At 39.5% G+C, this 25150-nt stretch overlaps 2 protein-coding genes across 2 annotated transcripts in view; one reads left to right on the top strand and one right to left on the bottom strand.

Moving 5' to 3' along the window:
* The first annotated feature begins 128 nt into the window (after positions 1-128).
* On the top strand, positions 129-7602 carry LOC120431489 (uncharacterized). The gene is made up of 3 exons (XM_039596893.2): positions 129-696; positions 5945-6212; positions 6269-7602. The coding sequence occupies exons 1-3, from the start codon at positions 595-597 to the stop codon at positions 7582-7584; spliced, it is 1686 nt and encodes a 561-aa protein (XP_039452827.1). The 5' UTR covers positions 129-594; the 3' UTR covers positions 7585-7602.
* A 4274-nt stretch (positions 7603-11876) lies between these two features.
* Positions 11877-25150, bottom strand: part of LOC120414948 (cytoplasmic dynein 1 light intermediate chain 2) — a 38598-nt gene continuing 25324 nt past the window's right edge. The window contains exons 4-8 of the mRNA XM_039576313.2: positions 20993-21192; positions 20674-20903; positions 20495-20606; positions 20235-20423; positions 11877-12723 (exon numbers count right to left, since the gene is read on the bottom strand). Of these exons, the coding sequence (XP_039432247.1) occupies positions 12397-12723; positions 20235-20423; positions 20495-20606; positions 20674-20903; positions 20993-21192 (1058 nt within the window). The 3' untranslated portion in view covers positions 11877-12396. The remainder of the gene's footprint in view (positions 12724-20234; positions 20424-20494; positions 20607-20673; positions 20904-20992; positions 21193-25150) is intronic.

Raw genomic sequence — 25150 nt, 5'->3', positions numbered from 1 at the left:
TTCTAGTACCACAATTGTAGAATACCTCGTCACCATACGTTCATCCCTGCCCGATGCAGATCGCCGCGTTGATCCAGATCAAACACCTCATCCAGCTACCTTACAGCAGCAGACTACAAAAGGGTGTGCAAGCCGTCATCAGCGTCGTCAAATCACTTCGGCACTGTTTACCTGCGGGCAGCATTTCCTTGACACCGTGTCCAACAGGCCCACACACAACACAGTCGCAGAGCTTGACTGATAACACTGATAAACAGATAACGCGCGGGCTCTGCGACGGAAGACTCCTTTGAATGAACGAAAACCTCCTCCACACACATATTCGAGCAACAGCGGCACGATGTCGTCGTCGACACGGCCACGACTCGCAGTAATACGACGTCCCCGCAGTACACAGTGCTCGTTGAACGGTTTATCTACGGACTCGCGCAAACTACTGCGCGGCGGAGAAAAAGGAAGTCTTGCGGAACAACACGAACGAATCCTGGCGAAAGAGTTCCGTGGTTGAACCGCAAAGTGTGATGGTGCAGCGGAAGCTTAGTCGGAGACATCTAGTGGACATGCCCTGACCACCTCCTCCCCTTTTTCTTGGATATGGAGGCCTTCATCAACGAAATGGTTCAGCCTCGGGTGCTCGACCTAATTGTGCTGATTCTGCCCAAATGGAAGCTGCTCGTGTACATCCTCCTGATGAACGTAAGAACATTTCCCCGCTTCTACACCTGATATTCGTCGCGCACGACTTTCGATTGGAAACACTTGAGGCCGCAACGCAACGATGGCGATGGTTGATGGAGATAACAGCGAGAGAGGTGTTCCTCTTTATGACACAGTAAACATTTCACGGTTGATAAAGTGATTACTGTAGATTAAACATAGCTCACTCTGGTTCACTGGCAACAAGAACCGCCAAAACATTCACATTTTGCTGCTTGATCATGTCTGTTTGAACAGCGAACTTCAATAGAAAGGGTCGCATCACTTGCTTGGGGCGAATCCAACATCTCTCGGAACGTGGCCAACCGTTTATCAAGGAGCAGTGCATACCATACGCATCTGTGCGAAGTTGTGCCGTGAGGTCTTAGATAGCCAAGCTGCAACATTGGCAATAAATGTTGGGGCGATTGCCTGCAACATCCCTATTTTTTAAAAGGACAGGCCAACTGCGTAAAGTTAACCGCAAAGATGATTCATTTAAGTGGAGTTAGCTTGAGTACGAATGTTCTAATAAAAATTCTGATTCTACAGGGGAGGAAGAAATGTAATCGAAACGCAGCGAATTCAACCAAATGGTCGATGAACTTGCCAGACAAGTCCTTGCAAGTAGAGGGTGACGAGCGGGAATTCCCGGGCAAAATTTCCCGGGAAATCGACCATTTTTGCACCTTTCGATTCCCGGGAAATTCGGTCGAGACTCCCGGGAAATTTTAAACATATAAACATCGAAGCAAAATCATATAAAATGTTCAATGTTCGATGTTCAAGTTCGAATTAATCAATGCTTCTCTAATCTTCTTATTCAGAAAGTGTAAATTTTAACTTGTCAAAAATTCCAATAACTGTGGACCCCAAAATTAACCTTAAAAATATTAAGCAGTTACACCCAGAAATGAAATCGAATGTTCTATTTTCAAATATTATTTTTTTCAAATATTTCTAAGAGGGAAAACCTTTTTCAAGTTAAGTTCAATTTCCATATGATCTTTCGAGCATATCAATCCTCATGATCTTTTTTTTGTGAACATTTGGGTTTTCCTGATGAATATTTCTTCATGGAATTTTTACAGTTAACCTTAAAAATTACAAAAAAAAAAAAACAGTTTAATTTGTTGTTTTAAATCGCTGTATCATATAGCCGAATTCCCGATAACGGAAAATTATATATAAGCTATATTGGTTTTTTTATTAGCAGATTCAGAAAAAAAAGGTTCCTCAAAAAAAATGATGCTACTTAAATTAACGTTTCATAGAATTTGTATGAATTAATTGTAAATGAATTCATTGAAAACAAACAAATTTATTACTTTTCATTTTAAATTTTGGCACTATTGGCATAGTCAAAAAAAAACTCCCGGGTCCCGGGAATTCCCGGGAAATGTCCAAATTCTACTCTCGATTCCCGGGAAATTGAAAATCTCGAGAATCGTCACCCTCTACTTGCAAGGCTTTCAAACATCTTCGTGGGTCCTGAGCCCTTGCCTAAACATCTAAAATATGCCGTGATGAACTGTATTCGAGTGAATTTTGGTATTGATCAGACGGTTCGTTCAAAAGTTAGAAAAAAATTTATCAAAAAAAGGTGAGGGATTATTCAGAATCATTCTCTCCAATGATTTATTCCTTTTTTTACTCGAATTAAACTTTCCAACTGGGTGTTCACGACTGGATTAAACTTTGACACAAATTTTACAGCGAATTTAAAGGTTTCGGTGCGTTCTTTCAATTATATTTTGGCTAGAAAACCGGAACTCGAAGCCTGATTTTTTAGAGCTCTTTTTTCAGAAATACTTGAGCGATGTTTATATCTGCTTTTAATAATTTGTGTCTTCCCATTAAGGGGTTACAAACATGTAAATCGGCAAAAATGTTAGAGGTTGGTTTGAGCACACACTTAAACTTATTTCAAAATCTGTTTTCAGGGCATTAAAATACACTTTTTCATATATTAACAAAACAAATTTGAAGACATTTGGTTGTATCATTACCGAGATACAGCTATTTGAAGTTAGCAGTTTCAAAAAAAAAACGGGTGCCACGATATCTCAAGACTGCTTCGATCAAATCGGCTCAAAATTTTGGTGAAAACTCGTAAAACCGGTCCCGTGTGCATGGCGAAGGCCGATTTTCAAAAAGTTTATTTAAAAAAAGATAAACATATTTTACTGTTTTTCATATAAAAAAAAAATCACCATTTTTAGATTTTTGTATTTTTTTTTAATTCAAAATTTCAAAATCGGGCTTTGTCATGCACACGGGATATATCTTGGGAGCCTTCACCCAAAATTTCAGCCAATTTGGTCCGTCCCATCTTGAGATATCGTGGCACCCCTAAATCAACTTGGTGTTCAGAGAAAAACGCTCAGAAAGTTAGACAGTTCGCTTTGCGCATGGCAAAATTCTGAGCTTAAATCGTTTCTTACTTAGTTAAATCATGAAATATCTTCTTTAAACTTTTAGGAGTGATTGCAAATCATCTTTTAAGTGGATTTAATAAATTTTCTGCAGTTAGAAATTTTGTGATTTTCTACATGTATGTAACCCCTTAATTAAAAACCACTCGTAAAACCCACATTTTTTTAATTCTGATTTGTAGCCGTGGGATCGGAGACGAGACTTCTATTTATAGGTTCACAATTTAGGACCTGTAAATGTGGTCAAAGCCATTTTCAGAGGTAATTTTTGGACTATTTTACAGATAAAACTTTCAAATTCAAAGAATTCAATTTCAAACCAAAATCCATTCAAAAACATGGGCTGCTTGTGCCCAACATTTTAAGCAACAATTTGACCCACCTTCATTCATACTTATCGACTATCGATCAAATTCTGAGCAAATGTCTGTGCGTATGTGGGAATGTTGATCAAAAATATGCACTAAATTTTTTCGGCTTTGGCTGAACGAATTTTGTTCGGATGTGGTCTACAAAGTCCAGTCTTGGGTCCCACAGCTTGGTTTTGAAAATAGTAATTTTTCATTTAGTTGTATGATGAAAAGAAAACTATTTAGGCGACTACAAAAAAGGGTGTTTTTCAACTTACAGTGAAACCTCTTTTTACGTTTTTAAGTTTTTCTAATTTGTCGATTTCTTTGGAACGACGCAGTATTTTTGCAATCTTTTAAAAGCAATTTGTAGGTTTTGTTCAGATCTACAAAACGCTTTTTGAAGCTTGCAAAAATATTGTATGGTTTAAGAGAAATCTACGAAACAAAAAGCGTAACGCCACCGCGTAAATAGAGGTTTCTCTGTATCTAACCTCAAATAGCCGGGTCTGATCACCACGTCGGTATTTGTATATTCTTGGAAAAAGTTTGCAAATTTTTTTATATCGGAAAATTTCTATTTGTGCTTATCCAGCTTTTTAAGCGAAAATGGCGTTCGAATAGTGAACGCTCAAAATGTCAAAATCGCGCAGTGGTACCAACATTGCGAAAAAGTGTGCCATGGCATGACAGCCACATTTTTTGTCTAATGTTGGTGCTACTGCGCGATTTTGACATATCGGACGTTCAACATTCGAACGCCATCTTCGCTTAAAAACCTGGATATAACTTTGGATAGGATTGCCAGATATTCAATCTTTTTAGCTCGCAAGTTGAACCAGGTTAAAAAAATGCATGGTTGCCGAAAAATTTAATTTTGAAAACAAAAATTCGTGGTGCTCTGGAGTAACCATAGAGTAATCTACGTGCGCATGCATTGCGTGTACGTACACGAAAAAAAGTGAGGTTAAATTTTGTCTGGCCAGCAAAATCTAATGGTGCGCTAGTGTGTGTACGCGAAACGTCATAAAGCTCTATGGGCGTTAGAGGATTAATGTATTTCAAGTATCTAGCTAATTCTTCAAAATTAAGATATGGAAAACTCTATGTCCACATATCAAAACTTTACGTAGTCTACGCCATTCCGGTTTTGTCTGTGGCATAACTACTTTGACTTTTTTTTCAAAGTTGTTTGAAAGTTACGATAAAAAAAACTATTTAGACGACTACAAAAAAGGATGATTTTCAACATAACTTCAAATGGCCGGGTCTGATCACCATGGCGGTATCTGTATATTCTTGACAAAAAGTTTGCAATTTTACTTAACTAAACTAAACTCTATAATTTTCAATAGCGATTTAACCAAGGATTTAACAGACCCCTAGACGGATCGAATGTGTCCAATTAGGTTTTACGCCGACTCAATTTGGAGGTTAGAAATTTGACAGCTTGGCTGCACTGTTCACATTTTTTGCACGTGTGTCTCAGTAAAAATGTGTGTGCGTGTGCGCTCGTGACGTCACGCTGTAAAACCTAATACGGACAAAATCGGTTCAGCCAGTCCCGAGACAATCGAGTGCAATTATTTTGATCAACATTCCACCACACACACAGACATTTGCTCAGATTTGTTCCTGAGTTGGAATGCATACGTGAAGGTGGGTGTGTGTGTGTCCAATCCAATACCCGCTAACCGGTAGCGAAATTACGGGAAAGTTTAATTTGTATCAGACTTTGTATATGCCGAATGCTGATACAACTTATCTCAGTCCCGGGTAGTAGGTGGTGATAGCCCTTGCGCTGCTTCCAACGACCCATTTCAGAATGACAGAGCTCCATGCGGTCCAATTCCGAGGTCGCTGGGCATTGTTCGGCCCCGCCTAAACATAGAAGCAAGCATCTGAAGGAAACTCGATCTATATTTAGACTTCCAATCCGCTCAGGCAAATCAGGGATCAGCGTGTATTTAATATGAGAAGGTAACATGTTTCAACACTACGGCTCAATTCACTGCTAGAGTGTAAACCTTCTGATGGCCGACTGCTTAGCGTCCCAGACCACCAATCCAGAGGTGTGAGTTCGAATCCCACCTGATTCATTTTCGTTTTGGTTCATATTCAAAGTTCAAATTCATGATTCCAAGTTTCAATGGTACTGACCGGAATTTGATCCCTGAACCTTCTGCTTGTGAGACAGAAGCCGTAACCATTGGCATAAAACAATTGGCATTGGTATAAAACGGACCAACCACTTATTAATTGACTGATCAGCCGAAACAAAAAAAACCCCCATAAGTAACCATTAAGCCAAGCCACGGAGCCGGTTACATACGTGAAGGTGGGTCTAGGAGTTCAAATTAAGAAGTTAATTTTTCGAGTGATTTATAGCCTTTCCTCAGTGAGGCACAAATGGTCGCACCACTTGCTTAGGTCGAATCTCATCAAAATAAACCCTCTTTTCAGATTACCATCTTCTCGCCGCTGTACTTCTTCAACGTGATCCTGATCGGCCGGCCCGACCTGCAGCTCATCTGCCCGTCCGTCCTGCTGTTCGGCTTCAACCAGATCCACCGGGCGCTCTTCGTGCGCCACAACCTCAACAACACACGCTCGATGCTGACCGGCGGTTGCATCCTGAGCGCAGCGATCACAACCAGCGGACTCGTCAGTATGCTGACGAACGATCGCGGGACGGTGCTCACCGTGGTGCTGCTGTACAGTCTCGTTGGGGGTAGGTTGAGGGTAAGCGATCGTTGGCTGGAGTAAACTTACTGTTGATCTTCACAGGCTATGGCTACCATTTGGTGTTTTCCAAAATGTGGAAGATCCTCGCGAAGATCTTCAACGCCAAGAAGGAGATGTTCGTCATCAAGTTTCTGCACTCGTTCGGACAGTCCGTAACGCCACTGCTTCTGCTAGCGCTGTTCCACTGCCCGTGGACTGATTACATCTACGGAGCGCTGCTGGTTCTATTTGGAGGCTTGCTACTCAATCTGATCCCCGTTACCATCCTGATCGAAAACGAGAAGAACTTTCTCAAGCTCGATCAGGACTCGTGCATCAAGCACACCGCCAAGGGGAAGGAATCTTTTTATGCCGATGTCGCCAAGAGTTACTGTGCGGTAGCGGTGGTAGAATCAGAACAGTCCAACTCGCCAGCAATGCCTGAACCCGCGATGAGTTGGAAGAATCCGGCAAAGTGCAGCCGCGATGAATACGTCCCGGTGACGTTTGGCTGCGAAGACGACTTTGACGACGATGGGGTAGATCGCGACGGTAAGTACTTCAACGCGGACGGCGTCGAGATCCTGGAGATGATCGTCGAGGAGGACGAGGAGAATATGGCGGAGTACGAAGCGGAAGATACGGCTGGAGAGCAACAACCACCCGGCAGTAAGACTGGAAGCGGCGGAAAGGATCACTGGTTCATCCTGAATCGACTGTGCACCGGGCTGGCCAAGTACTACCATAGCATCCGTATGCGGCAGAACTTCAACGGCAGGTTGTTGAAATCGCTGCGCTTTGCACTTCGGGATCTCAAGTTCTACAGCTGCCTGCTGCTCAAATCCACCGACCTGTGCGTCTTCCTGCTGTTTCTTACGCTGCTGCCCCGGTTCATGCAGTTCCACTACCAGTTCAGGGGGAATCCCCGCCGGATGGTGCTGCTCGCCGTGGTCATTATCTCAGCGTCCTGGGCCATGTGCGCGATGCTGCTGCTGTGGTGTGACCTTAAGTTCCGCAAGCAGCAGGACAAGTTGCTCATCTTCAGTATCCTGTTCAAGGTGTTTGGATACTTTTGTGTGTACTCTACGCGGTCCAGCTTCTGGACGGTGAGCGGGTGCGTGCTCATCGGGGTGGGCCACTCGATTGCCTGTTCGTACCAGGAGTTTGTCATCAAGCGGAAGTTCACCGCCAGCCAGTGGAGTTTGGTGAAGGGAGCGCTCTGTCTGGTGGGCGGGCTGCTCGTCGTAGTGATAGCTAGTTTGATTAACGTTGCGTACGTGTACTGTAAGATAGACAACGTGTTACTCGTAGTGCTGCTGCTGTACTGCTTCAGTGGCAGCGTTTGGTTGGCGTGCAATTTTAGGATTATTTTTCGATAGTAAAAGACACTGAACGAAGTTTTGCACTTTGTGGTTGATCCGAATGCCTTAAACAATCCGGTCTTTTACCCACAACATCCAGGTCTCACGCTTCTTGCTGTCGACAGTTACCAGCAATCAAACATAGTTACACGAACACGCTTAATCTCACTTTGCGCAGATGTTGAACAGAGAATTAGATTAGAGAATTAGGCCTTGTCGTAGCCGAGTCAGTTTGTCCAAAATTCCGTTCTCGTGCATAATCTACCATAGCTGTTCGCGGCTGACTGTATCGTAAGCTGTCATGAAATCGATGAAGATGTGATGTGTGGGCACGTTGTACTCGCGACATTTGTCGAGGATCTGTCGGAGTCTAACACTTTTTTGTTTACCATTTCCCCCGTTACCAATCAAAGGCGGCTGCCGTGGCGCACTGGCAACACGCAAATTACCAGAGCTGTCAGGTTGAGAAAGCCCAACGGTGCTGTAAGTCGGCGAATGGTTTTCCAGCAGTGTTGCCAATTGCAACCAAAGAGAAAGTTTTTGCAAGGATGTTCGGATAAAAGAACGTAACTTCACGCACGTTTCTTTTTGCAATAATTCATTTTCATCAACCCTACAATTTCGTTACTTTGTTTTCTGTTTGCTTCTTTTTATTGTTAAATAATATACCGTTTTCTAGTGCTGATGATGATCCCTTCGGCGAAGATTATAAATTCAGTTAGTTTAGTGCAGTGTTGTTACAAGACGAAGGATTTGCTCTTCTGACTATTGTTTGCCCAATTTTTTTTCTGTGTTAGCAGTTTTGATTTTTTTTTCACATTATTCTCAGGATAAATTGTTTATAGCGTCACATAAATAATAACGTTTCGTTACTTCACTAACACTAGCAAGAAAGTTTTTGCTTTTAACAAAACGCAAAAAAAAACTGATAAAACATCTCTCTATCTTTTTTTTCTCTCATTCTCTCTAAAATTAAAACGGAACATCTAATGGAAACTTTACAACAAAACACGTTCAAGCAATTGCCCGCGCCAATCTTTACGTTTTCTTCTCTTTTCTCAACGAATACTGCAAAAGTATCAACTTTCAACAAAAACGTAAAAAAACCCGGCAGCAAGAAGCAATTGTTTGAGTTTTTGTCTTTTAATAAATCTAAAATGTATACTTTTAGATATAATATATAAACTTTTTTTTGTTTAATTCTTTCACTAAATCTAATTGAGTACGTTGTGTGTGTGTGGTTATTCCATTTCAGCCGAACAAAATGATTGAGGGAATTGTTTGACCGCGGGCGCAATGAAATAAATTATTACAAAAAGATTTCGATCACCATCGGCGCACGCTGCTCCTTCGGAGCCGCAGTTCCCACTTGGTGGAACTGCAGGGAAGGGGAGCTCTCTTTAGCATAATTAGGAAATTATTTCGTGTTTTTTTGTTCCTTCTTTTTTTTCTTCGTGTTATTTTGCTTCTCCAAGTTTTTCTCGGAGAAATACAATGAATAAATGTGGGTGTGTGTGTTTTTATAAGTTAATTTACTTTTATGATTTTTTTTCTCTCTCTCTCCCTCTCATCGTTCTTCCACTATTTTTAAGCTGCAAATTATTATCAATTCGATATAAGTTAATTAGTAGTACTGTTTTCTCTCATTCTCACTTGCGTAACGCATGCTCTTTTAGTGTTATCTTTTTTATATCCCTTCCTGCATGTGTGTGCGTCTCTTGCGCACGCTCGTTTATCGGTGCCCCCACCAAAGATTATCCATTTCTTATGCTTTTTTGCGTGGAAAAGCGCGGGAATGAAAGCGGAGAGGCAAAGCCTAGACGTGACGGTGAACAAACAGTTGCGTAAAATGATGAATTCAATTTTACACTGAAAAGATCTGAAGTTTTAATTCGCTAACTTTGACCTAAATTTAAATGTTTTTTTTTAAGAAAAAAATGAATTTTTCACAGTTAATATTGAAAACCGGTTCACAAAAAAAAACGCTAATAAAATTGCTGAATAAATTTAGAATTAAATGGTGTAAAAATCGTGCCATTCCGATTTTTCTGCAGGAAGTTATTAGGGATTGTAATGTGAAAGATTGAGATGTTTATTATTTAACAATTTTCGTTGTCATATTGGTCATGTGGATAACATAACCACCTGCACCTTTTAAGGCTAGTACGCAGCTCGGAACATCAACAGAAATAAGCCTTTGACCTATCTTCTTTTGCCAGAAAAATTCAAAAATGTTTTACCGTGTTTAAACCTTCTAAAACTCAGAGATATAAAATTTAAAAATTCTAAAACTCTAAAATCTAGATTAAATTTTCAAAAGGTCCTATCTGTATAGGAAATGAAAGATTGTTGTTTTGAAAATTTAATCTAGAAATGTTAAAATTCAAAAATTCTAAAATTTTGAATTGCATGATTCAAAAAATGAAAGATGCAAAAAGTTTAAACTCTTAAATTCTTGAACTCTTAAATTCTAAAAAATCTGAAAATTAAAAATTATGAAATTCAAAAATAAATCTGAATGTCTTTATTTCGTAAATTCAAAAAATCAGAATTCAAAGATTGAAAATAAAATTAAAATTTTCTAAGAATTCTGTTGAATTCAAAAATTTAAATGTTCATAAATAAAAAAACACAATTTTAAACACATATCTAAAAAAACGAAAATTTAACAACAGTCCGTATTTGTCTATTCGAAGACTTCGCCAAAATTTTACTTAAGATACTCAAATCACGAAATTTTTATTTTTCTCAAAACTAAACTGAACAACTGACTTAAAATATTTTTTATGAATTTAAGAATTTAAACATTTTAGGATTCAAAAATGTTAATCATTTAGTATTCAAGAAATGAAGCATTAGAGATCTTCGCAACTTACACTGAAATGAAAAAAAAGTACCAAATTCCTAAATTCTAGGAATTTTGCCTCCTTTCCTTATTAAGTAATCCAAAAAACCCGATTACTAAATAAGGAAAAGTGGCAAAATTCATAGAATTTAGGAATTTGGTAATTTTTTGTTTATTTCAGTGTAGGGATTAAAAAAATGAAATTAATTTAAGAATTTAAAAATTTACGAATTTAAGAATTTGAGAATTTAAGAAATAAAAAATTTAAGAATTTAAGCATTTAGGAATTTAGGAATTTAGGAATTCAAGAATTTAAAAATTTAAGAATTTAAGAATTTAGGAATTTAAGAATCTAAGAATTTAAGAATTTAAGAATTTAAGAATTTAAGAATTTAGGAATTTAAGAATCTAAGAATTTAAGAATTTAAGAATTTAAAAATTTAAGAATTTAAGAATTTAAGAATTTAAGAATTTAAGAATTTAAGAATTTAAGAATTTAAGTATTTAAGAATTTAAGAATTTAAGAATTTAAGAATTTAAAAATTTAAGAATTTAAGAATTTAAGAATTTAAAAATTTAAGAATTTAAGAATTTAAGAATTTAAGAATTTAAGAATTTAAGAATTTAAGAATTTAAGAATTTAAGAATTTAAGAATTTAAGAATTTAAGAATTTAAGAATTTAAGAATTTAAGAATTTAAGAATTTAAGAATTTAAGAATTTAAGAATTTAAGAATTTAAGAATTTAAGAATTTAAGAATTTAAGAATTTAAGAATTTAAGAATTTAAGAATTTAAGAATTTAAGAATTTAAGAATTTAAGAATTTAAGAATTTAAGAATTTAAGAATTTAAGAATTTAAGAATTTAAGAATTTAAGAATTTAAGAATTTAAGAATTTAAGAATTTAAGAATTTAAGAATTTAAGAATTTAAGAATTTAAAAATTTAAGAATTTAAGAATTTAAGAATTTAAGAATTTAAGAATTTAAGAATTTAAGAATTTAAGGATTTAAGAATTTAAGAATTTAAGAATTTAAGAATTTAAGAATTTAAGAATTTAAGAATTTAAGAATTTAAGAATTTAAGAATTTAAGAATTTAAGAATTTAAGAATTTAAGAATTTAAGAAATTAAGAATTTAAGAATTTAAGAATTTAAGAATTTAAGAATTCAAGAATTCAAGAATTTAAGAATTTAAGAATTTAAGAATTTAAGAATTTAAGAATTTAAGAATTTAATAATTTAAGAATTTAAGAATTTTTGATCATTGTTATTTATGTTTACCAAACAAATATTTTTTTTTTTGAGAGGTATTAATTTTCTAAAAACATTTTTTTTGACCAAGTTAGAGAGTTCGTATTAAACTTCAGCTTTTTAGGTAAAACTTAAATTCACCTTCTTTTCGCAACTGAGTGAAGATCCCGAAGCAGCAAGTAGCTAAATTTCTAAGCGAAATTTTAAAAGTGCTTTGTTTTTTTGTTGGAAGAAACCCAATAAAAAAAATAGAAGACATGTAGAAGCACCAATGTGTGTAGCGACGAAGACGACAACGACGAGCGCAGAAAGAGTTTGCATTTTTTCAAATATTTTCCTTCTTGTTTATTTTTTTTTATAATATTTTCTCTATCGAGTTAATCTCTCTACTTTCTCGCACTACCTAACTACTAAAAGTGGTTCTTCGATAAGCTTTTCCCACCGTGTTACTTTCCTTTCTGGTTCGTTCTGTGTTTTTTTTTCTGCATTTTTCCATCCGGGGATGATGTTATATTTCTGTTGCCTTGCATGAACTTCTGCCCTCACACTCACCGCGCGCACACACTCGCACTCCAACTGCTGATGTTTGTAACCCCTTCCCCCCACGTTCCGTAACTGCACTTATCACACAAACGCGCACGCACGCACGACACCAGAAGCATGCAATTCCACCGCGGCGTGAGGCTGCTTACCGACCTGTGTCCCACCACTCTTCTGCCTGCTGCTATCCCGTCTAGCAATCCGATTGTGCAGAACCAAAGTCCAGATCCTTCTTGACACTGCGCGTCAAACGGTCCAGCTCCATGGCGGCGTCCGTTCGCATGGAGAGCTTTTCACTCGCGGACACCAGATCGCCCGGACCGGTGCCAACGGTTGCGCCGTTGGTGGTGGCCCGTGGAGAAATTCCCGTGCCGGGAAGGTTCGGGCTAGTGCCACCGACGCCGCCAGCACCACCACCAGCTCCGGCCGGGGAACCGCTCTTTTTATGGAGCAACGAGTTGAAAAAGTTTGCCAGAACGCCCTCGCCGCTGGGGGTGCTCGGGTTGAGCTTGCCGTCGACCTGGGAGAAAGAAAAGGGGATGAAAATCAAACATTAATTGGAATGTGAGAGCTATAGCGTTGATCTTGAGCACTTCATAGCATCGTAGCTCTGATGGCACGTCGACAATAATATAACAAGGCAGTGCAGACACAGGTAAAGTCTGCTGTTGCGAAGATCATTCGTATGAGTGATGCATTTTTTTTAGTTTTGCTTGTTTTGTTAAAATCCCTTAACTGCCGTTCTACGCATAATTGTCCCATGTTAAAAAAAAGTGCAACTGAGAAAAACGCGATTGAAATTTTTCGACCGATTACTGTGTTTCTACGCATAATTGTCCCGTGGGTTCCTATTCGCCCTATGTGTCCCTAATCACCCCAGTTAGTAGTTTATCATCATTATTTGTGATTCTCTTGCTATAAAACAGGTAAACAAGACAGAATGCTAAGTAAAACTGATGATTTCGTGATAGAAAATACTTTGTGGGACAAATATGCGTAGAAGTTCGACGATGGGACAAGCAGACTTGGTGTTGTTTTTAATGAGTTTCCGAACAAAGCACCAGATTTTATGTGTTTTTCTTAAAGTACACATCAGACTAAACTTAAAAATGTCATAAAGTCAAAATCGTCGGAAACTGACATGGGACAATTATGCGTAGAACGGCAGTTAACTCATCGAAAACAATACCAAGTCTGTTTGTCCCATCGTTGCATTTCTACGCATAATTGTCCCACCAAGTTTTTTCTTCCACGGAATCAATAGTTTTACGAATCATTATATCTTGTTTACCTGTTGTATAGCAAGAGGATCACTAGTAAGAGTGATCGAAACAAATATGCGTAGAAACACAGAAATCAGTCGAAAAATTTCAATCGCGTTATTCTCAGTTTCCCTTTTTTGAACATGAGACAATTATGCGTAGAACGGCAGTTAAGGTTACACAGCAACGAAGGAAGTTGTTGTCTTCTTATTCCAAAATTGTCAAACTTACGGACCTAATCCTGCAATAACAAGCTTGTAAAATTAATCAAACTTTGTTGTAATCTACTTTGTGGACAGTACCTTTACTGTCGTTCTACGCATGATTGTCCCATGTCATTTTTTGACGATTTTGACTTTTCAAAATTTTTAAGTTTAGTTTGTTGTATACTTTTTGAAAAACACATAAAATCTAGTACTTTGTTCAGAAAATCATTGAAAACAACACCAAGTCTGTTTGTCCCATCGTCACACTTCTACGCATAATTGTCCCACCGAGTATTTTCTTTCACGAAGTCATTAGTTTTACGAAGCATTATGTTGTGTTTACCTATTGTATAGCAAGATGATCACAAGTTAGAGTGATAAACTGCTAACTGGGGTGATAAGGGACATATGGGGCGAATAGGAACCCACGGGACAATTATGCGTAGAAACACAGAAATCGGTCGAGAAATTTCAATCTCGTTTTTCTCAGTTGCACTTTTTTAACATTAGACAATTATGCGTAGAACGCCAGATTTAGGGGATAAATAAATAAATATTTCGATAGTACCCGTAGTTTTGAAGATATTATTGATCCTTGCACTGTAACTTGGGTTTGGCCCGCACTTTTCTCTCACACTTTTGACAACAAAATTTCCAAAAAAATAGGCAACCAGCAGTTGTTTATTTACATTTCCAGTCGCCAAATTCCACCAAACTGGACATTCGCACTTTAAAATTGCGATTGACAGGTGAGCAACATCGGCTCGCTTTGATCATTTTTTGAGAAAATTAAAATTTTCCAAGCCAGTTTGACAAGTCGCAATAGTGCGATCGATAGCAATAATTTAGTGCGAAGTCCAAGTTAGTGAGAATTGCGCAATAAAATAGCTGTTTTCAAATTGGGATAAGTTTTGAAATTTTGGAAACTACTTTCATTGGCAGTCAAAAATGTTCTTGCACGCTAAGGCGATAAACAACAAATTAAAATTTCTAAAAAATAAAAAAAACCAAAATTCATAATTCTAAAGTTTTAAAATTTAAAATTTCAAAATTCAATAAATTTCAAATTCTGAAACCTGAGTTTAATTTAATTTAAAATTCTTGAATTTCGAAATTCATAATTTTTTAAATTCTCGATTCTAATTTTTTTTTAATTTAAAATTTTTTTAATTTTTATTTTTTTAATTCTTAAAATTCTTAAAGTTCTAAAAATTCTTAAATTCATAAAATTCTAAAAAAAATTCTTAAAATTCTTAAGATTCTTATGATTCTTAAAATTCTTAATTTCTAAGAATTCTTAAATTATTAAATTCTTAATTTTCAAGAATTTTTGATTACTAAGAATTTTTAAATTTGCTTGTTTTAGATTTTTTTTGCATTATTCAATTTTGCGAATTAAATATTTGAAAAAAAGGAAAAATTTAAGAACTATTAAGAAAAAAACAGAAGTTTTGGAATTTCTAAAAATTCTATTAATATTAATTAATTATAATATTAGAATTTATAAGAAAGGTTCAATTCTAAAATTCATTACTTTTTTTAAATATTTAATTCGAAAAAAAAATAATAATACCAAGATTTCGAGAACTGAAAAAAACAATTATTAAAAAAATATCAAAATTTCAAAATACACAGAAAAACAATGAATAAAAAATATCAAAAATTTAAAATACACGGATTTTTTAAGGTTCTTACAATTCTTAAATCCTCAAAATTCTTAAATTCTCAAAATTCTTAAATTCTCAAAATTCTTAAATTTTCAAAATTCTTAAAATTCTAAAAAAAAAATCTTAAGATTCTTAAAATTTTTAATTTCTAAATTATTAAATTCTATATTTCCAAGAATTCTTGATTTTTAAAAATTCTTAAATTTGCTTGTTTTAGATTTTTTTTGTATTATTCAATTTTGCGAATTAAATATTTGAAAAAAAAAGAAATTTTAGGGAAAAAAAGAATTTTTCGAATTTCTAAAAATTCTATTAATATTAATTAATTATAATATTAGAATTTATAAGAATAGTTAAATTTTAAGATTCATTACTATTCATTAATATTTAGGCCGTTGCAAATATTTTTCAAACATGTCGGACCCCCCCCCCCCCCCCAAAGTTAGCAAAGTTGGCCTGAATAATCAGGGGGCATAAAAATATTTTTTCGAAAAACTTCAAAATGTTAATGAATATTAAAATTTAATCAACTGAAAACCAGTTAAAATGCATTTTCCCGCGTTTATAATCATATTTAGCATGTTTGAATTCCTTTGAAAACTTTTTAATTTTTCATGAAATACCAATGTACATTGTACAGTCCCACGAAAAGTTTTTTTTTGCGAAAAAAAAAATCCGTCGATATCTCGATATTTTCAAAACTAATGATTGGAAAGCAACTGTACTGTTCTTATTTTCTAAGAATTCTTAAATTCTAAATTTCCAAGAATTCTTGATTTCTAAGAATTCTTAAATTTGCTTGTTTTTTGATTTTTTTTTGTATAATTCAATTTTGCGAATTAAATATTTGAAAAAAATGATGAATTTTAGAACTAAAAAAAAGAATTTTTGGAATTTCTAAAAGTTCTATTGTAGCGAAGCAAGCTTTGAGAAAGCTGAGGTGCGATCGACAGGCCAGCTTCTAGTTCATTAAGTCTTGAACACTCAAGCGAGCAAGACGTGCCAATAAAGATTCCTTACGAAAAACCCCAAACCGAGTCAAGAATTCTTTTAGGTTATGGGCACTACGAAGGAAGGAATCCCGCTGCTGACCAGCGAAAACTTCGAGAACTGGAGCTACCGCGTGAAGCTACATTTTGAAGGCGCGGAGTTAGCTGATGTTTTCACGGCGGAAGTACCTGCCGGAAATGAAGATCGCGTGAAGTTCTTGAAGCTGGATCGCAAGGCCAAGACGCAGCTTGTTGGATTCATATCCGAAGAATGCCTCGGGATTGTCAAGGGTAAGGAGACGACGAAGCTGATGTGGCAAGCGTTGGAAGGCCACTTCCTGAAGAAGTCCGTGGCTAGCCAGACCATCATCCGGATGCAGCTGGCCAGATTGCGGATGAAGGAGGGGACCGGGATGCGGAGCCACTTCCAGAGCTTCGATGACCTCGTTCGGCAGCTCAAGTCCGTTGGAGCAAAGTTGGAGGAGGGTGACCTAATTGCCCAGTTATTCCTGTCACTGCCGGAGAGTTTCGACCCTCTGGTAACTGCGTTGGAGAACCTGGACGAGAAGGAAATCTCCCTGGATTTGTGTAAACAACGGTTGCTTGCTGAGGAGGCCAAGCGGATCAACCGTATGGAAGAGTCGCCGGAAGTCACGACTGCGGCGTTTGTTGGACAGAAGAGGAAGTTCAACGGTAAGTGCCATCGGTGCGGCACGAAGGGCCATATGGTCAAGGACTGCCGGGTGAAGTTGCCTGAAGGCGAAGCGAACGCGGTTATCAATGGGACACCTGTGTCGTTCGTTGCAAACCATGCCAAATCGGGAGCAGTCTCAACCAAGGTGGTGTTCTACGTGGATTCCGGGTGCAGTGACCACCTGGTGAACAACCTGGTCTGTTTGAAGGCCGTCCACAAGTTGAAGCAGCCGTTTGTTGTGGAAGTCGCCAAGGACGGCGTCTCGTTGACCGGATCTTACGAAGGTGTGCTGGAGGGCGTCACTATGGCGGGAGTTCCTGTGGAGATGAAACACGTCGTTTTCCTGCCGGAGCTACGTGGGAACCTGCTGTCTGTGAAGAAGCTGTCGAAGGCTGGCGTTGACGTTCTGTTTACCGGCAGCCATGGACGTGAGAAAGCGGTCATGAAGTTCAACGGTGTTGTGATTGCAGAGGCATATCTACGAAACAACCTCTACGAACTGGAGCTCGAGGTAAATATGTTGGGAGGTACAGCGAACCTGTGTACTGCCGTGATGAGCAAGCAAACCCGTGAGTCGTTCAAGGGCCGACCTGAACCTGTTGTTCGGCTAGAGGAACGCGTGCACCCGCATGTGGATGGGTTGCTTGAGCTGTCAGTCTGGGACAGATCAAGTCAGCAGAGGAAGCAGCTGGACCTTAAAAGCCAAGAATCATCGATGACCGGGAATATCCTCAAAAAGCATGGAGACGCCCAATCCGAACCCCCGTTGTTGGTGAAAGCTCACTACGGTGAGCCAGAGGGGGATCAGTACGAAGCAGATGATGTTCCGGTGAGTCTGGATGCGGCTGAGGTTGAAATACCTCCGATCGAGGACAGCACGGATGGAGATGGACTCTGTGACGTAGGACCTGTGGATGGCGACGCGGACGACGTCGGCCAGTTGGGTGCGGAACAGGACAATCCTGTGGCGCTCCCATCGCAACAAAGAGGTGACGGCTGTTTAGAGTCAAACACTAGGCGCAGCGATAGGGAGCGCAGACTCCCAGGTAAGTTCCTGGATGTTTCGACCTTTGGAGCACACTGCGCTGTTCAGAAATTCTACCTTGCAGATCCACCTGGTAGCGATAACGAAACTCGTAACGCTACAGAAACGGACGAACTCAACTTCCTTGGTGCCAATGTTGTCTGGAAGCTGAAGAAGAGTCTGGTTCGTGTCAAGCCAAAGAAGTCGAAATGGGTAGTCCGAGTTGATGAGTACGAAGGCGGTGCTCCTGTACGCTGCAAGGCAAAGCTCGTTGTGGAACAATTCCAGCGGGAGACCGGCCTGGACTATCGCGAGACGGTCAAACGGGTAGCGAAGCTGGACTTTTTTCGGACGAAGCTGGCTGTTGGCGGTCAACAGAGTGGCTTGCGCGGGAAGCTGCACCAGACTATTTTCGAGGTCGTTCCGGACGGCGTGCAAGCAGAACGATGGATAGCATGTCAACTTCTTAAGTCGTTGTACGAGTTCAAGCTGTCTTCAAGGCACTGGAAAGATGATCGGTTCAACGAGAGGGGGAATGATGCTGTCCTTGTGCTGTACGTTGATGATCTGCTGATTATAGGTGACCAGGAAACGATGATCCACACATTGAAGTTGGCAGGTTGCGGTGGAGTCCATTCCTACCTGGACATGAAGATCAATAAACGTTGGCAGCGAAGAAAGGTGATGCTGACCCTCGGAACCGGGTTGTCCACATCTACCTGCGAAGCCGAGGCACTCTGGCTGACTGTTCGTCGAGGAGATCTTGGAGAGCGTTTACATATCCGGGACCATGTGGCTGACGGGAAGCTTGCTGGATCCTGGACGAACGTGGAGACCTTCACGGACAATTAGGGTTGCACGATCGAGAGGGGGTGTAGCGAAGCAAGCTTTGAGAAAGCTGAGGTGCGATCGACAGGCCAGCTTCTAGTTCATTAAGTCTTGAACACTCAAGCGAGCAAGACGTGCCAATAAAGATTCCTTACGAAAAACCCCAAACCGAGTCAAGAATTCTTTTATCTATTAATATTAATTAATTATAAAATTAGAATTTATAAGAATAGTTAAATTCTAAAATTCTAAAATTTCTTAAATAATACCAAAATTTTGAAAACTGACAAAAACAATTAATAAAAAATATCAAGATTTTAAAATACACAGATTTTTAAAGGTTGCCATCTAAGATTGTAAAATTAGATTGTGAAGTTTGGAGCATTTTTGGAGTCATATTTTAGGTTAGAGACATAAATTTTGAGAAAAATAAAAATGTTGTGTTTCGATTACCCGGAGTCATATTTTGGCAAGAACTTTGGAAAATCGAGTACGAACAGTATTTTAATTTTTCAGAACTCTGGATGTTTAAAATTTCAGAATCTTCTGATTTTAGATTTTTTAAATTCTAAATGTTTTTATATTAGAAATTTATGATTTTCGATTCGAAATGTTGATTCCTTTTTCTAGTTTCGGATTTTATTCTTGAATTCTTGAATACTGAAATTTTTAAATTTAGTATTATTTGTATAATTAATTTCAGAATTTTCAACATTTGAGAATTTCTAAATTTTTAAGTTTTATTTTTTTGTTTTTTTTTTTATTAATATTTTTAGAATCCTTACAACTTTGAATTACAAAATATGATTATTTTTTTTATTTTGCACATCGTAAATTTGAGTTTCTATTTTTTTAATGTCTTCATTTTCCATTATTCGTTTTAAATGTTTGAATATTCGCATTTTGTTTTTTCCAGAAAATGAAATGAATATTGTTACAACATTTCCATTTGTGTTACTTCAAAAAGTTGGAAAGATGTTTTTGATCGCAAAAAATGCAGATTTAATCAAATCGAGTTCTTCAAAACTATCGAGAAATTAAAAAAGAGAGATGTGAGCCGGTAACATGGAGTGAAATTTTCGCAGCTGTCATGGAAAACTTTACAGCAGCTTGACAGAAAGTTTAACTCCATGTTAAGCTTTTAATTTCTCGATAGGATCATTTAGACATCCTTGCAATTGGTCGAGTATTGCTCGAGAACCAACGAGATGAAATTACCGTTCCAACTTTTTTGAGGAGTTGGGAGTTGGAATTTTTATTTTCTATAGAACCGAGCTCCGTACTAGCCTTGTATCAGTAAATTCTATAATGTCATTCAGCTAACGGTTCGACTGAAAAAAAAATCACAATCCAATTCCTACCTTTTTCGGCGATCCCTGCGCCCCGCCCGAGCCCGGCGTCCGCGGTGTCGTCTTGCCGGCGCTGCTCTGTGACCGCATCGGCGACTCGCCCCGCGTTGGCGTTTGACCTGCCTGCAGCAGCTGCAGCTGCCGCGTCAGGAACGCCTGCTCCTCCTCGGTTTGCACTTCGATCTCGCGGTTCGAAACAGTCTGCGAAGCAGAGGGGAGCGATAACTTTAGTTGCGGAAAAGGTTTTCGGGGTTTGGGAAAGTTGTACGAACCTTTCGGGAAGGCGGTTGTGCTATAATATCATTGTAGTCATCATCCGGCTTGCACGATTGCATATTTTCGTACAGAATGTTGATCTTTTTCATGTTGTCCCAGCCAGCGGGTCTGTCGAGAAGAAAAAGCTCAAATTAGTCTCAAAACAGTATTTAAGAATCAAGATCTCCCCCGTTACATTAGCACAGCATCCTTCTCGACGATGAGCGCGGGCGTACGGAACGGCAGCCCGTAGATTCGATGCGTTAGGTATTTATACAGCAGGTCGCAATTTTTGTCCTCCTTCACGCTAGTGTAGAAGAGCGACGCGCCGTACAGCAGGCAGAACCGGCGGATCCACTGCTGCATAAAGTCGAAATGCTCATCCCGGTAGTCGAGCTCCTTTTCCAGTGTGGTCATGTAGTCGGTCTGGAAGGTAAGCAATCAAGGGAGGGAATTAGACGTGGGACACCGGAAGATTGAGAAACGGAACAACAAACGCTGGTTAGGACACGTACTTTCGTTACAACAACTACTACATCTAAGCCCAAGTTGGTCGTTAGTACACCTTCGGGCAGGGGCAGCGCGTCCAGGTCGTCATCCACCGACGAGAGACGGTTGGTGCGCTTGATCGGCGAGCCCGGGTCCAGCTCGTCGATCGTGTCGCAGTAGCTCTGCCAGACGGTCACCAGCCGCTGGCGGCATTGCGATTTTTCCTCTGGAAGAAAAGAAAAGAAGAAAAAAAAAAAAGATATTAGTCTACAGTAATACGAATAAAAAATAAAAGTTTTAACATTCAACTGCTAAAGTTTTCGGCCATATTGATATTGTTCTACGAAACACTTTACTCCTTGTTTCTAGTTTTTCATCTTGTTTTTTGAACTTGCCAGCTAAGGGTTTTCGATATTTTTTCAGACACATTTTAAACTTAATTACAATGTTTGAAAAGGGATACAACACTGAATGGGACCGCTCGATATGATCATGATCAACATTGCTTGGCGACGGTCGGGTGAACGTAAACACAAAGACGAAAAGAACGAAAAATGAGCACCACTCAAGCAGCCGCCCGAACGAGACAACGTGCTTTTTCTCTTTCTCTCGTTTTCGTATCTCTCTTCCTTGTGTTTGTTGCGTGGTGACAAAAGTCATTTGAATGCGATCGTGGGAGAGATGACCGGAATCTCGGTATAATGTCAAACGACCATTATTTGAGCGAATGTATTTCTAGAGGGAGGTCAATGACTGCGTGAGTGACTGTTTCGCTCTCATTCGTCAAAATTTACATTTAATAAATAGATTATTCTATTGATCAAATTGAATATCCTTCCTACCCCTTCTGCGTCTTCCATTTTCTTAATCCCGAATTCTACATTTCTCCAAAATATAATTATTTGTCAAATTTACACTTACACACCCAACCACAACTGATTCGGGGCGCTTGGTACGGTATGTCCACGCATATTTCCTCCATTGTAGATTCTGTGAAATGTGACCCGTTCACAGAAAACGCTCTGCGGTAAACATCACGCAGTATTTTTTTATGTTTTATGTTTTTATGTTTCACATACCATCTACACTATTCAATCACAAAACTTCACCAATAATCAAAATTTCTACTGAATTCCTCATTATTTCTAACTACACAAAAGGGCCCGTAAACATCATTCAAAACAACAATCCGGTGACAGCGCTTTACCCAAGTAACATTTTAGGTTTTAAGTAGGCCATAAAAGCCTATTTAGGCCGTATCAGGGTTTTCAGAACCATGATAAAACCTTTAAGTTTAAAAATGTTACTAGGGTAGTGCCCTTTCAGTTCTCTTCGAAATTGCATTTAGAAAGGGCCCATTATGAACAACAGTTGGAAAGTTAAAAGGGCCCAATAACGACTTTTTTTTAAATTATGAGTTTTATTGCGAAAATCAACAAAAATTAAGAAGCATTTAAGCAGAGTTGAGGATAATGATGTGTTTTATCCTATCATCAGTAAAAATACCATCAGTCAAGCTTCTTTTTTAAATAGGAATTGAAACAAGTTGTCCACTTTTTGCAAGCGATTTTCTCGAATCGCGGTTTTTGGTTTTGTGCCCTAATGAAATGTTAGGCGTGAGCTATCTGGGTGATGTTTAGAAAATTTAAAAGAAGACTATTTGAGTAATGTTTCAAAAGTGAAAATAAAAAGTGAATAAAACTAAAAATAAACCAAACCATGGTCATGGTCACATTCAATTCAATTCATTTTATTTACCGAAATAACAATTTTACAATTTGTGTGAATAACTGGTTCATAGAGATTTGGTGTTCCTTGCAACTATTTCCTTTTCAATAACCGTTTGGTAACAGAAGGTTCTTCAAATGCAATTAAACAGAAACTAGGGAAAATTTGGCCAAAAAACCTAGTGAGATCGAAACTTGGGGTTTCTTAAAACTAATATCACAGACGAGTGGTGGGGTTGAGTTCCGCTTCATTAAAGGGGAAGGATGGCTTCAATCAGTGGGTTGTCCGACATCTGGCAGCTGGTCCGGAACTTCTGGAACAAGCGATCGATAAACTGGTCGATCGTCTCCAGTTCGGCAAGCTGGTGGAGATCATCGGTGGGGTGCCACGGATCGAGGTTGTAGATCATCTTCAGCAATTTGTTCTGCATCCTTTGAAGCTTTTTGCGGTGGGTAGCTGCGCAGGTTTTCCACGTTGGAGATCCGTACGTCAAGACTGCACGGAAAACGCACTTGTACAGCAACAGCTTGTTGTGGAGTTGTAATCGGGAGCGTCGGTTCACCAGCGAGTAGAGAGCCTTCGTCAGGTTTTTGCACTTTTTGAGCGTCTGGTCGATGTGCTTGTCGTAGCGAAGCCCGGTGTCTAAGACAAAGCCTAGATACTTGGCCTCTTTGGACCAGTCCACCTCCAAGCCGCAGACTTTGACCTTGGAACTCGGAAGGTACTTGGGCGCTCTTCGGCGCGTAAAGAAGATGGCTTGCGTCTTGGAAGGGTTGATTTTGATCCTCCACTTTTGTTGAAACTCCTCCAGACGGTTCTGAGCAGCTTGAAGTTTGATTGTGACGATTTTCGGATCGTTGTCTGTTGCAAAGAAGCCAGTATCGTCAGCAAAAAACGCATACGACACTCCGTCAATCATCAGTACATCAGCAGTGAAGATGTTGTACAGCGTTGGGCTTAGAACCGAACCTTGGGGCACGCCACACGGTATTCCGTGGATGGCCGACAGTGCACCGTTGACGTTCACTTGAAAACTTCTACCCTTCAGAAAGGAGTGCAACATTTTGACAAGATACAGTGGGAAGTTGGCGACTATCAGCTTGTGGACAATTGCTTCCTGCCACACCGTGTCATAGGCTTTCTCTACGTCCAGCATCAGCATGCCCGTCGATTTCTTCGAGTCAAATCCTTTCTTGACTGCTTGCGCAATCCTCACGAGCTGGTGATTCGTCGAATGCGCTCGCCTGAATCCGAATTGCTCGTCGGGGACGATGCGGTTGTTGTCCAAGTGTCGGTTCATTCGTGCGAGTACTATCCGTTCCAGGACCTTACTGAGCGTACTCAGCAGGCTTATGGGGCGATAGTTTCCGGGTTGCGTGATGTCCTTATTCGGCTTTGGAACCGCTACCACCAACGCGTGTTTCCACGCAGCAGGAAAGTAGGACAGCTTCAGGCAGGCGTTGTAGATTTTTGTGAGGTAGATTAATCCTTTTCGCGGAAGGTGCTTCAGCGTAATGTTCCGCAGGCCGTCTTGACCCGGGGCTTTCCTGTTTTTCAGCTTCCGGAAGATAGCTTTGATCTCGCTTGGCTTCGTGTATGTGGACCAGTCGTCGTTACTTTCGTTCGCCTCTGCCACCACCGACATCGATCGCGCTACCTCGTCGTTCACTGAAGGGTCACCCGGCAAGGTGTTGTCATGTGCCTTCGCGAAACTTTCAGCGAGCACTCTGGCTTTCTCCGCGGGGGAGATGACCAGGCCATCGTCGATACGGAAAGGAGGATTGTGTTTAACTTTATTCCGCACGAGCTTGGAAATTTTCCAGAACTTTTTGTGGCCATTGGCGATATCGCGGACCGTATCGCCGAAGTTTTTGTACTTAAGTTTGCTGCACTCTTTTTGGATTCGTTGGTTCAGCGTGTCGACGATCAGGCCCAGCACAGGATCTCGCGAACGGATGAACTGCCGTCGACGGGTGTTTCGCAGTGTAATCAGCAGCCGCAATCCATCTGGTAGAACCACTTTCTGCGGATTGTACTCCGCCCAGGGAACTGCAACGTCTTCAGCTTCCAGTACTGCAGACGTGAATCGGCGAACAGAAGCGTCGATCTCGGCTGTTGTCTGGATGTTGTTCAGCGACTCTACGGTTTCGTCCAGCTTTCCGCCAACGTCCCGCTGGAACCGGACCCAGTCCGCTCGGTCGTAGCAGCGAACTCGTTTAGCTTGTGTCTCCGCCTGAATGATGCAGTCGATCTCAAACGTCACGGGCAGGTGATCTGATGATAGCTCTTGATGTACTTTAGGAACTGACATGTTTACCCGGTTGTTAGACAAAACCAGATCAATGACCGAGGGTCGTGCGCGACCACGCGGGACGTACGTCGGCGTAGTGGGAGCATGAATGAAGAAATCAGAAGTACGAAATAGATTCATCAAAATGTTACCAGTCTGGTTTGCC

The sequence above is a fragment of the Culex pipiens genome, chromosome 1, assembly GCF_016801865.2.
Source record: "Culex pipiens pallens isolate TS chromosome 1, TS_CPP_V2, whole genome shotgun sequence".
Taxonomy (NCBI): Eukaryota; Metazoa; Arthropoda; class Insecta; order Diptera; family Culicidae; genus Culex; species Culex pipiens.
Note: the sequence above shows the minus strand (reverse complement) of the source record. Positions and strands in the feature narration are given on the sequence as shown.

Coding starts and splice junctions, on each gene's coding strand:
- LOC120431489 (XM_039596893.2), top strand. CDS start 595: ATGGAGGCCTTCATCAACGAAATGGTTCAGCCTCGGGTGCTCGACCTA. Junction 697..5,944: donor TGTACATCCTCCTGATGAAC/GTAAGAACATTT, acceptor CCCTCTTTTCAG/ATTACCATCTTCTCGCCGCT. Junction 6,213..6,268: donor GCTGTACAGTCTCGTTGGGG/GTAGGTTGAGGG, acceptor TGATCTTCACAG/GCTATGGCTACCATTTGGTG.